This window comes from Pristis pectinata, chromosome 6, assembly GCF_009764475.1.
Source record: "Pristis pectinata isolate sPriPec2 chromosome 6, sPriPec2.1.pri, whole genome shotgun sequence".
Classification (NCBI taxonomy): Eukaryota; Metazoa; Chordata; class Chondrichthyes; order Rhinopristiformes; family Pristidae; genus Pristis; species Pristis pectinata.
In genome coordinates, this window is record NC_067410.1 from 20,129,928 (window position 1) to 20,142,991 (window position 13,064).

The 13,064-nt window shown below is 38.8% G+C and overlaps 1 protein-coding gene across 1 annotated transcript in view; it reads left to right on the forward strand.

Moving 5' to 3' along the window:
* The window catches only part of cfap92 (cilia and flagella associated protein 92 (putative)), an 80,603-nt gene that overhangs the window by 28,193 nt on the left and 39,346 nt on the right, over window positions 1–13,064 (forward strand). The window contains exons 8-9 of the mRNA XM_052017738.1: window positions 4,151–4,285; window positions 11,912–12,096. Of these exons, the coding sequence (XP_051873698.1) occupies window positions 4,151–4,285; window positions 11,912–12,096 (320 nt within the window). The remainder of the gene's footprint in view (window positions 1–4,150; window positions 4,286–11,911; window positions 12,097–13,064) is intronic.

A 13,064-nucleotide genomic window follows, 5' to 3' on the forward strand; every position in this document is an offset into this window, starting at 1 on the left:
CTGGAACCCAGTGAGCGATGTTGTTGCTTACAGCTTTTCCAATTCTCAGCAAGAAGTTGTTCCAAATTATTATTATATTTGCATGTGTGGCAGCTTTAGCTCAGACTGGCTTCATTAAGTTCTCAAAAAAAATAAACAACTTTGACTGACAAATTAAACCGAGATGTGACAAACAATTATTTATTAGATGCTGCATTTCAAATACCTCTTGTGATTCAGTGCAAACTAACAGATGTTAGAATAATTATCTTAATTAGTTCAGGCAATAGATGCTTCATGGGTTCTGTTTCCATGCACTCGTATCTGCTTTGAGTCTCTTTGGTTTTCAGCAATTTCTATCCAATAATATTCTCACAGATTCATAGAATAAAAATTAATAGCTCAGAAAGAGGCCATTTAGCCCATTGTGTCTGTATGCAAGGATGATTAAAGGTATCACATTAAACTGAATAAAGACAGATAGATGCTACAAATCAAAATTCAATTCCACATAAATACACATACGATAGGGTCTTTCAAGAGACTGTTAGATATGTACATGGAGCTGAATAAAATAGAGGGCTATGGGTAAGCCTAGTAATTTCTAGAGTAGGGACATGTTCGGCACAGCATTGTGGGACAAAGTGCCTGAATTGTGCTGTAGTTTTTCTATGTTTCTATAAAACACTGGAGATTATTGATTTAGCTATGATTTGGGAAGTGTGCATAGAATCATAGAATCTTACAGCATCATAAGTAGGCTGTCTAAATAATTTGACAGGAAAAATAATCATGCAACTGAAATGAAATGACCTCTGGAGAGTAATAAAAATAGGAACCTGTATTTTAAATCAATAGAATGAAGGATTGTAAGACTATTAATAAAGACGACATACAAACTAGTTTATACAACTGTCACAACACTAAGTGTACTGTATGTCAGAACCTGTCCAAACTCTCTGCAAACTTGGATTTAAACAAAAACGATGCATTCAATTTCTTGTTATTGGATCAAAATTACCATCCAAGTTCACATCTTTGGTTACTGTCACATAGTTTAGCTTGTTTTATCTTGTAGCTGGCAAATTTTTTCTACACTTTTGAAGTTTATAGCTTCTCTACCTACCAAATCTTTCTGCTGTTCATAAAGTTATTGAGCATTATTTGACAGGAAGAGAACTTTTCAAAATATAATCACTTGACCAATTTCTTTTTCTACAAACCTGATATAAAACTGTACTTTTCTGCATTAGACTAGCATAGAGATAATTCACAATGAAGTACAGCAAAGTGTTTTATTATCTTAAGGGGATAGAACTTTACAAATGGAAATGGATTAAAACATTGGTCTAATTTTTGCCAATGGATGCAGCAAGAAGTAGTGGATACTCAGTTGAAATCATGAATAACAGATAACTTCCCCACGTCAAGTCGAAAACACATCCACCAGAAAAGGAGGGTTTCTCGTAACTTCAGGTTTCAATGACGTCATTTGGACCATGTCATTTTAACGGGACCCTTAAGTAAAAGTTGCTGGTGTTACTTTGTAACTTGCGGGTGAATTTTCATATAAATCCAGCTTTCAAGTTCTTAGAATGTCTGTGTCTTTGCAGATGTTTGATATTCCTGTTTCATTCCTTCTGGATTTTATCTCTCCATACTCTAATTAAGCATCATTACCTATTGTGGTTTCTGTTCTTCATTCCTTCCTTTGGACGGATGAACCTTTAGAGGAAGAGAAGCAACATACTGAGTAATAGTCTTAACACAGACCAGGAGCTACTTTCTTGGACATCTTTTGCGGAGCATTGCAGAAAAAAATTGTGGTTTACCAGGCAACCCCGCTGACCAGTGGATCAAATGTTTCCCACAGGTTTGTCAGATCCACCACCACTCTTAACTACTACTCTTTACTCTTTGTGGGCTGAGGGACCTGTTCTTGTGTTTGTACTGTACTAATTTTTATTCCTTTTAGCCTGAAGCTGGGATTGTCACTTGAATATGCTAGTTTATTGCCCATAGTTACATCAAATGGGTGCCAATGGCCAGAATAAGAAATCTATGCAACCTTAAAGAGTGGCCAGCTTCCTGTGACCACAGCAAAATAAACTGTACTTATGCTGCTACCAGAGAGCCAGCAGCTTATGTGAACAGCAAGATCTCCTGCTTGATCTTTGTTCCATTGGTGCATAATTGTCATGGCAGGGTAATGCACATGGATATCTGTTTTAATGGGCAGTGCCATTACACCTTAGTTCAGTGACTCTTGTCCATCCACCCTTTTACCCATTCTAGAGAAATTCTGATGGAATATGGATACTCTCTGCAAATCTCCCTTTTGTGCGATAGCACCTACAGGTACAATGAGACTCTTGAGACCAACAGGAACTATGGTGCATTTTGAAGCATATATTCTAGGAGCTCTCATCAATGGTGCTGAGGCAGAGAGGTTTGAGAGCTTCAAGTTCCTGGGAGTGAACACCACCAACAGCCTGCCCCGGTCAAATCACGTAGGAGCCACGGCCAAGAAAGCTCACCAGCGCCTCTACTTCCTCAGGAGGCTAAAGAAATTTGGTTTGTCCCCTTTGACTCTCACCAACTTCTGCCGATGCACCATAGAAAGCATCCTATCTGGATGTATCACGGCTTGGTACGGCAACTGCTCTGCCCAGGACCGCAAGAAACTGCAGAGAGTTGTGGACACAGCCCAGTGTATTACGGACACCAGCCTCCCCTCCTTGGACTCTGTCTTTACCTCTTGTTGTCTTGGTGAAGCAGCCAGCATAATCAAAGATGCCATCCACCCGGGACATTCTCTCTTCTCTCCTTTTCCATCTGGTAAAAGATACAGGAGCCTGAGGGCACGTACCACCAGACTTAAGGACAGCTTCTACCCCACTGTGATAAGACTATTGAACGGTTCCCTCATACAATGAGATGGACTATGACCTCACGATCTACCTTGTTGTGACTTTGCACCTTATTGCACTGCACTTTCTCTGTAGCTGTGACACTTTACTCTGCACTGTTATTGTTTTTACCTGTACTACCTCAATGCACTCTGTACTAACTCAATGTAACTGCACTGTGTAATGAATTGACCTTTATCGTCGGTTTGCAAGACAAGTTTTTCACTGTACCTTGGTACAAGTGACAATAATAAACCAATACCAACACCAATACGAGTCTGACAAAACGGGCTGAATTATTGCAGTTTGCTCTATTGTGCATAGCCTGGTAATTCAGTGAAGACTGTTGTCTGAGAAGGTAAAGCAGCAACAAGGGGGAAGCAGCACCAGTGCAAGAAAAAAATGCTTGAAGGCAAGGAACAACCCAAGGAGGCAGGCCAGCACCTAGATCAGTCAGGAAGCATCTGATAGTACAGTGCCTTCAGTGACCTCACTCACCTTGCCTGGCAATTGAGTAATATCTTCTCGATCCATTGCTTTTCTTTGATTACTCCATTAGTTGTGCTCTAAAGAACATGCAGCCAATTTTTATGGCAGATATCTTCTGACAATCAACTCAATGGTGAGAAAACTATAGATCAGGTATATAATCAATGTAATAAATCTGTTGATATTAATTCTATTTACAATATTTTAGTAAATTTAGTCACCCAAGTGATCAACCTACTCTGCTTTCCTTTGCTATTTCTCCTATGAGGTGCTGCCCTGGTGCTTTTGACAGAGCTGGTATTAGTCGTGGGAACCCTTGACTTGCTCCTGGTTGTTGACATTTTGGAGCTTGAGCCTCTGAGAGCTTGGTTGCAGACTGTAGCACTTAGGCAGCTTCATGGGTTGCTTGGCCCAGATGGATTGTTTGCACGATAATGGTTTTGGTTGTGTGGGTGGTTGGGAAGCAGATGCTTTGATATCCTAAGGGGAACTCGTATTACTATCAGTCCAAAAGGACTGGGGTCAGCACTTCCTCCATACTTGGTAGCCTCCTCATTATTCAACAGGGGAACTTATTATGTTGAAAATGTAGTGCTTTTGCTTTGCCTTCTGCTTTGTGTTGCTGCATGTGCCATTACACCATTTGTTTTCAACAATGACTAAAGGTTATGCACTTCCAAGATGAAATGCTATTATGGAAAACATTGCTTAATGAAATGTTATTTCATTGTAAAATCTAGTGCTATAGTCAAACGGTACCTAAACATATCCAGATTTTCTTGCAGCAGCAACAAAGATGCAAGATAAAATCAAAATCATCCCTCCAAAAATACAACAGAAGAAAAAGAAAGTCAAAGAGAAACCAGTCCCTGCTTTGATAAACCTGGACATCAGATTTCTCCTTGCTGGTGAGTGGACACAGATGTCAGATGTAATTCTAAATGGCGGGGAATGGGGAAAAAATGCAGCAGATATGACAGAACGGACATATCCTGTAGGTTTAAACCTGATAGACTTCCCATTCCTTTATTGTTTTCTGCAAATACACCCGCCATTCGAAGAGAGATAATTTCTTTCCACTAAATGAAATTGATACAATGGTTTTTGTTTATCTTCCTCTATAAATCTGGGCAACGATTCTTGCATTTTTTCATAGTAAATAAGATGGTCAGGATTTTAAATTGACAGCGAGAGCAATCAATTAATTTCTAAATGTTTTCGTAATGTTAGTGTGGGCCAAATGTGGCGGGCCATGTCCAGCGTTAGCAAAGGGAACTATGAGTGTTTAGCTGCTCTTGGGTAGGTAATCCGTGGACTGACTTGGTCCCTTGGGGTCCTATGACGGCCTGAGGTTATACTGGGATCTCCCAGCAATGCACTGGGGAACTCACCTCTGTGATGTAATGCAAGTGGATTGGAGACCCTGGTAATCTGGATCGGGTTCCCCATCTTGGAGATTAGGAGGAAAGGGTTAGGTTCAGTTACTTACTTACACGTTTTATTTTAATACTTAATTACTGCTTAATATATTGATTTATTTATTTAAAAAATTAATTTTTAGTTTACAATAATTTTAGTAGTTTTTGTATGTCTCTAAATATCAGAAACACTTAAATATTGTTACAAACTTTCTCAGCCCTAAATTGTGACCCCCGTCAAAGTTTGTCGGGGTAATCTTCGGGCGGGATCTCGGGGGAATGTTGGGGAAGCAGTTCGAGCTGTGGAGAGTCAGTCCTCTGCATGCGGTCTGGGTAAGTGTGGGTGGGTAGGATTCTTGCCAAGCTGTCTGAATTATGCTCAGTTTGGCCCAGTGTCATTCAGAATTGTGTGGAACTTATTATGATAACATTGTATGTTACCAGATATGTAATTTCTAGACCGCCAAGATCACCACATTCTTTGGACAAGCTGTTTTTGTCCAAAATGTTAAATTGTAAAATGTTAATACAACAATAATATTTTGCACCTTGATAGGAGTCCCTTTATTGCTGTAATAAATACCTTAAAACACGGGAATAATGATGTAGTAACCTGACTTTTGCTTTGTTTCCTTCTGTATTCTCTCTATGGTCTGTGTGCTTTCTCAATTTTCATTTTTGTAATATTTTTTACATTAACTACCAATATTTATTTTAACCTATCGCTTGTTAATTTCACCTTTAAGTGCTTATCATGTTAATTTAACTTTGCCACAATCCCCAGCTTGGACTTCCATTTGCCTGAAACAAGGTTTTGCTTTATTCTAGCTATTGGGTGCTTTCATCTCATTTTGGTATTCCATTAGGCTGATGAGATTACACAGCAGTGGTTCAACCAGCAGATGGTGTTGAAATTTGTTTTTTTGTCATTACATCAATCAGAATTTCCAGTGCTTCTGTTACAGTCTCCATAATGATTTACATCTAAAGTATAATTGCTTTAATGATACCCTGTTTATATGCTATTGATATACAATGTATTTGTGCAGTAGGATGTATCCTTTTTAGTGAATCGCAATATATTTATTAGAAATCAAAAATATTACATTAAAATCAGGAAATATCTAAATGTGTCACTATCAATTTTCCACATTTTTCAGAACCACATCTGACAGATGGTTAATAAATATGTCCAGCAATCTGAACTATAGACAGTGAAATTGTTTACAAGCTAACATTATCACAATTGTAAATTTACCAATTGTTGCTACATCTGTACTATTTTTTAGTACGTATCCATCAAAAGTTAAATTTTTATGGTTGAATTTCATTTATTCAATGGTGTTGATGCATCTTATTTGTTTTTATACTGGCTTAGAAAATCAAGCAAAATTTGATATTGTGATTTTAAAATCTGCAGATGTGGGAAGGGAGGTATTTTTGTTCACTATCATTATTTTAAGATGGTATATGTCAAAATGATTCCTTTATAATCTTGCAGTTTTTGTTGAACTGGAATAAAACAGAACTTAAAAGAGAATACATATGTATTATGCCACATCCTGTGACAAATTAGCAACACATGCTGCACTTCCTAAATTCTTCAGCAATTCTTTAAAGATTTAATGATGCTTATTTTGTAGTTGTGTCTACTGTGTGACTTTGAAGTCTTCTCCAGGAGGTAGGGGTGGAACATTTTAATAACTGCCTGTAGACTGGTACCAGACCCTGCTTGTCTGCTTGACAGCTTTCTTTTGATGTCAACTTTCAGTTATTCCCAAAGTGGATAATCTTGGGAAGAATAGTGAAAGCAATGTTACAAATCTAAAAGGAACCAGACTAACCTAAGTATGGTAGCTACTTAACTGGCATACAATAATTATAAGGTTTGTCTGAGCTGGCATATATACACTCAATGGGCACAATTCAAACTTCCTGGCAGGAATCCAGTAAAGCAAGCAGTGTGCTCATCAGAGGTGGCAGATTGCATGCTCAGTTGTTTTAAACAAGGTGGGCATCATTAGCACACCGCTTGCTGGTTTTGGAGGTTACATGGCAAGGATGTTGGCGGGAAGCACTTCCTGCCACAACACCCCACCCACCACCTCAGCTGTTAAAATTAGGGCAAGAAGGAGAGGGCTGCCAGAGTCCATTGTACAGTCTCCATGTGAGGTAAAGGGTCTGGGAAGGGAATTTGAGTGGAAGAATAGCAGAAACCCAGACCTCTGCTCTTCCTGTTCACTCAAGGATAAAGGAGGGAATTTACACATGGAGTCAGAGGAAGAGGGTGATGTCCTTAATGAGTACTCTGCATCAGTACTCACCAAAGAGAAGGACATTGATGATGGTGAGATTAGGGAGGGGTATGTTGCTACTCTGGGGCGTGTCAATATTAAGAAGGAACTGTTGGGAGTCTTGGAAAAACGTTAAGGTGAATAAGTCCTCAAGACCCAGTGGAATCTATCCCAGGATACTGAGGGAAGCGAGGGAGGAGGTTTCTGGGGCCTTGACAGATCCTCTTTAGCCACAAGCAAGGTGCCAGAAAGCTGGAGAATAGCCAATGTTGTTCTTCTGTTTAAGAAAGGGAAAAGGGACAAACCTGGAAATTATAAGCTGGTGAGCCTTGTGGTGACTCTTGTGGACAGGTTTTACTCACATTTGGAAAAGAATGGGCTTAATCATGGCTTTGGGGGAGAGGGAGGTCCTGTCTCTCACACATTGGAGTTTTCTGAGGAAGTAATGAAGATGATTGATGAGAGTAGGACAGTGGATGTTGTCCACATGGACTTCAGTTAAACATTCAACAAGGTTCTTCCTGGTAGGCTAGTCCAGGGGATTAAGTCACATGGGATCCATGGTGAGTTGGTAAATTGGATACAAAGTTGGCTTGATCAAAGTAGGCAGGAGGTAGTGACAAAGTGGTGATTTTCTGTTGGAGGTCAGTGCTGGGACCTCTGTTGGTTGTGATAGATAAGTGATTTGGATGAAAATGTAGGTGGTCTGATTAGTAAGTGTGCAGACGACATAGAACTTGGTGGAGTTTTGGAGAATGAGGAAGGTTGTCAAAAATACAGCAGGATATGGATCAATTGGAAATTTGGGTTGAGAAATGGCAGATGGAGTTTAATCCGGGCACGTGTGAGATGTTGCATTTTGAGAGGTCAAATGCAAGAGAAAGTGTACAGTAAATGGCAGAACTCTGAGGAGCATTGAAGTACAAGGGGATCTTGGGGTGCAAGTCCATAGCTTCTTAAAAGGGGTAATGCAGGTGGAGAGCGATGTGAAGAAAGAATATTGCATGCTTGCCTTCATTGGTTAGGGCATTGAATACAAAAGTTGGCAAGTTGTATTGCAGCTGTATAAAACTTTGGTTGGGCCACATTTGGAGTACTGTGTGCAGTTCTGGTCACCACAATATAGGAGGGATGTGGAGGCTTTGGAGTGGGTGCAGACGGACTTACCAGGATGTTGCCTGGATTGAGGTGTATTAGCTATAAGGAGAGCTTGGACAAACTTGGATTGTTTTCTCTGGAGCGTCGAAGGCCGAGGGGTGACCTGATAGAAGTTTATAAAAGGATGAGAGGCAGAGATAGGGCAAGTGGTCAGAGTTTTTTCCCCAGAGTGGAAATGTCAAATACCAGAGCACAGAGGTTTAAGGTGAAAGTTTAAAGAAGATTTGCAAGGTAATTTTTTTTTAAACACAAGAGAATGGTAGGTGCCTAGAATGCCCTGCCAGGGGAGGTGGTAGAAGCAGATACGATAGTAACAGTTAAGAGGCATTTAGACAGACACGTGAATGGGCAGGGAATAGAAGGATATGGATCATGTGAGGCTGATGAAGTTAGTTTAACTTGGCGTCATAGTTGATGCAGACAGGGTGGCCCAAAGGACCTGTTCCTATGCTGTATGTTCTGTGTTCAAAGAATCTGCTTCCACTACACTTCAAGCAAGAGAGTTCCAAAAACTCACGACCCTTTGAGAGAAAAGAAATTTTATTTTCTGCTTTAAATAGGTGACCCCTAGTTCTAGATCCTCCCACAATTGGAAACTTCCCCTCCATCATCATTTTGTCAAGACCCCTCAGGATCTTGTATGCTTCAATCAAGTTTGTTTAAACCCCCTCTGAACTGCTTCTGATACATTAATATCCAACGGTGAATAAGGAGACCAATACCTGGTACTTCACATGTAGTGCCTTATATAAGTAAATCACAACTACCCTATTGTTGTATTCATTTGCCCTAGTAAAAAAAAATCATTCTTTTAGCTTTTCTAAAACCTAGCTCTACCTGGGTAAGAGGTCTGCAATCTTGTTTAGATACTATGCTCTTTACTTTTCTTCGCACAACAGGCAATTTCATTTTTTAAAACAGTATACTCCACTTGCTTATCACTTACCCATCTATATCCCTTTTATAACTTCCAAATATGCTCTTTACAATGTACTCTCCGATCTTCGTGTCATCAGCAAATTTAGAAGCTTCAGTCCCTTCATCCAAGTCATTTATAAATTGTAAAAAAGGGGTTCTACTTCCAATCCCTGCAGCACACCGCTCGTTACAACTTCCCAACCAGTAAAAACCCCATTTATACCTTCTCCCTGTTTCCTGGTGGCCAGCCAATCTCTCCATACCAAAATGTTACCCCCTACACCATGAACTTTTATTTTCTGCAATAACCTTTGTTGTGGTGCCTCATCAAATGCTTTCTGGAAATCAAAGAACTGTGCATCCGCTGGTTACCCTTTATTCACAGTCCATTTTACTTTTTAAAAAAACTCTTAATAAATAGTTCAAACATAATTTACCCTTTCACCAACCATGTTAACTTTGCATGATAACCCTGAATTTATTTCTAAGTGCTCTGCTTTAACATAATTTAATAATAGCTTCTAGTATTTATCCAGTGATGTTAAACTAACTGGTTTGTAGTTTTCTGTTCCCTGTCTCCCTCCATTTTTGAATAAAGAAATTTACACTTGCTATTTTCCAACCTAATGTAACTTTACCCAAATCTAGGGAATTTTGGAAAATTAAAATTAACACATCAACTATCTCACTGGTCGCTTCTATGAAGATGTGAGGTTGAAATCCAACGGTACCCAGGGACTTGTCAGCCTACAGCTCTAACAGTATGCTCAGTACCATTTCCCCAGTGACTTCAATTTTCTCAAGTTCCTCTTTCCCTTCCAGTTCCTGATTTACAGCTATTACTTACTGTGATGTTACTTGTATACTGTGTAGTGAATCTGTTTAATTTATCGGCATCTCCTTGCTTGCCATTAATTTCCCAGGCACTCTTTCTATATGACTGGTACTCACTCTGTTAACTCTTTATATAGCATCAATGGAATTTTTTATGATCTCTTATATTTCTGGCCAACTTTATTTTGTACTCTAATTTGAATAAATAAATTACAAAAGCTATTATACTATAATTTTCCTTCCTTATTAATCTTTTAGCCATTCTTAGTTTTTTACATCTGTCCAATCTTCTGACCTGCTGTTTTTCTTTACCCAATTATGTGGTTTTTCTTTAAGTTTGATACTATTTTTAACTTCCTTAGTTAACCATGAATGGTGCTCTCCCCCAACCACCCCCCCCCCATGGAATTTTCTTCCTTGTTAAGTGTTTGCCCTTGCATCTCGATTGACCAATCCCTTTCATCTCCTGTTCTCTCAGCATCCTTTACAAATGCTTCCTGCTTTAAAAAAATGGTTCATAAAAGTGCAGGTTGCTCATAAAGCTCAGTACCAAGCATATACAAACTTCTGAAGCTTAAATAATCCTATCCCTGCCATTGCAAAGCACCCAATAACTCCCAATTTGCCCCAGGAGCTTTGAATAATTATGTAAAGGAAAATCCCATAAAATCTACAGGTGTCTTTTGATAGCTAAGTCATTTAATTTTGCAGACACATAGCTCATTCAGAGCTATGAGTTGCTATGGATGAAAAGTCATTGATTGTAATACACAATATATTTGGGCAGATGTTGGATGCACAACTTATGGCCAATGACACATCAAAACTAATGATGGCTAATTTAAACAATCAACACAGATACTAATGTGCGTATTTAACTATCAAGAATGTTGCATGGTATAACAAGTAACTTCATGTACGTTAGACTTCCAACAACAAACTTTTCTACCGGGGTAGTGCCTTGGGTATATGTAGCTACTTGTACTTGTGCTCTTTCAGAAATACAGTAACTTCAATGTAGAAAGTTCATTCTTTGGAGTTTTAATTATATATCAATTGTGGAAACTCATAGAATTTCAGAAGGCCTAGTTGATTTTACTTTAATTGGGTGAGTAGTTGGTTAATTATTATTGTCTCCAAATCCAGAAGCAGACTGCATGTTGTGCTGAATGGCAATTTCAATTTTCATCTTTCACTGCCTTAGGAAACCCAGCTCCTGACCTGTTCTTGCACCCATATTATTTGTGTGGCTGGTCCTTTAGGTTTGTAATGTTAGTGACGTGAGGGATACAGCAACAACTTTTGGATAAATGATGAGCAGAAAAACAGAACATGTTTTTCCTCTGTTATAAGTGAATATGGAGAGCTATCAGTTCCAGCTGGAATTTAGTAACTGACTGTGGAAGAGTTACTGCTAATACCAGTTGCCAACAGGAAAATTATAGTCTGAAAGCTGCTAAACTACTTGAGCACAAAATTAATTTACGGAAAAAAAATCAAAAGTAAATTAGGCTTTTTAAAATGGTAGCTGAGTACAAAAAAAAAGAGCAAGGTATTTGGATTATCGGAAGCTTAGATCATTTGGGATAGAGATTATGCCTCTTTTGAGATAAATAGAGAAATACATGAACCAGTGTGCTACGCAAAAAGAGATGGCCAACGTCACTGGTTTTGTATTGCTCTAGCAAAGGGCCAGCCTTGATATGATGGGCTGAAGAGCCTCCTTTTATGTTGCAAGTTTCTATGGGTTTCTTCAAAATTAAAGTAGTTCTCAATATTCAACAGTTCTGTTGAAAAGTACCAAGTTCTAGGTGCTAGTGTCACATTGCTTAAATTTATGCTGTACTTAAGAACTTATCTTTTCATTATCCTTGAGTATTTTTGCTAATGATTCTCTCCATTCCACCTCCAGGAGAAAAATCGGTTACAAATAAATTGGAAAAATTAATCCCTGGAATACTGGATGTTCTTTTCACTGTGTCAGTGGATAAATCACTAATGTCGAAGGAAATGGAGAAAGAATTGAATCCAATGGTTATTCGTATTATTTCAGCCAGCTCAATGCCGTCAACACCTGTGCCAATACACGTACTGCAGGTAAGCTTGGCATAAAGAGATGATTGTGAAAATATATTTTTAGAAGAAGCTATAAAACTAAACTTTTCTTGAAAGATATTTTCTAACGGGAAGCATTAAAAAATGCTGTGAACGTTTAATATTTAGTCAGGAATTGGATTGTTCAAACTGCACAAAACATAGTGGATTGTATTTTCCTGCGAGAATCCGTCCATTTTCAGACCATATTAATAAAAGGACAGTAGGGAAAGGAAGCCTGAGGCTGATTCCCCCACTTCAGGAATGTGCTGGAGAGTAATGGATCCAGCCCAAACAATGTTTTCATTTTCCATGATAAACTTAATTTTAGGCCTTTAACACCTCTCCCTTTGGCACTTTTTTGAAACTGAACCAGATTGTTCCAACTCGGTTGTTGTAATGAACCTGAGATGAGCTTCACACCATAATCTGTGCTATTATTAAGGCTGCTTATTTCCACCACTAACTTTGATCAACTCTGCCCCTGCTCTAACTAGCTCAGCTGTTGCTGCAACATCTGACTTGACTATTCCACAGTTTCTTGGCTGGCATCCCCTGTTCTATCTTCTGTAAATTTGAGGTCATCCAATACTTTGGTTTTGTGCATCAAAGTCCATTGCCATTTTCCCATGCTTTCCCACAGACATTACCCCTTGAATAAGCAATACCTAGGTTTAAAAATTCTTGCCCTCATTTTCAAACCTTCCATTGCTTCACTGCCTCCTAATCCTCTAATTTCCTCTAGCCCGATAACTGTGTGTAATATGTTCTTCCAATTCTATATTCTTGATCATCCATGAACTTAATTGTTTCTCCATCAACGGCTGTGCTTTCAATTGCCAAGGCATTGAGCTCTGAAATTCACTCCCTCCACCATCACGACATTCCTTAAAACCCATGTCCTTGCCTACATTTTTTTCATCTACCTTAGTATTTCTATTTAAACTCTCTGTCAAAATTTGATTAGTGGT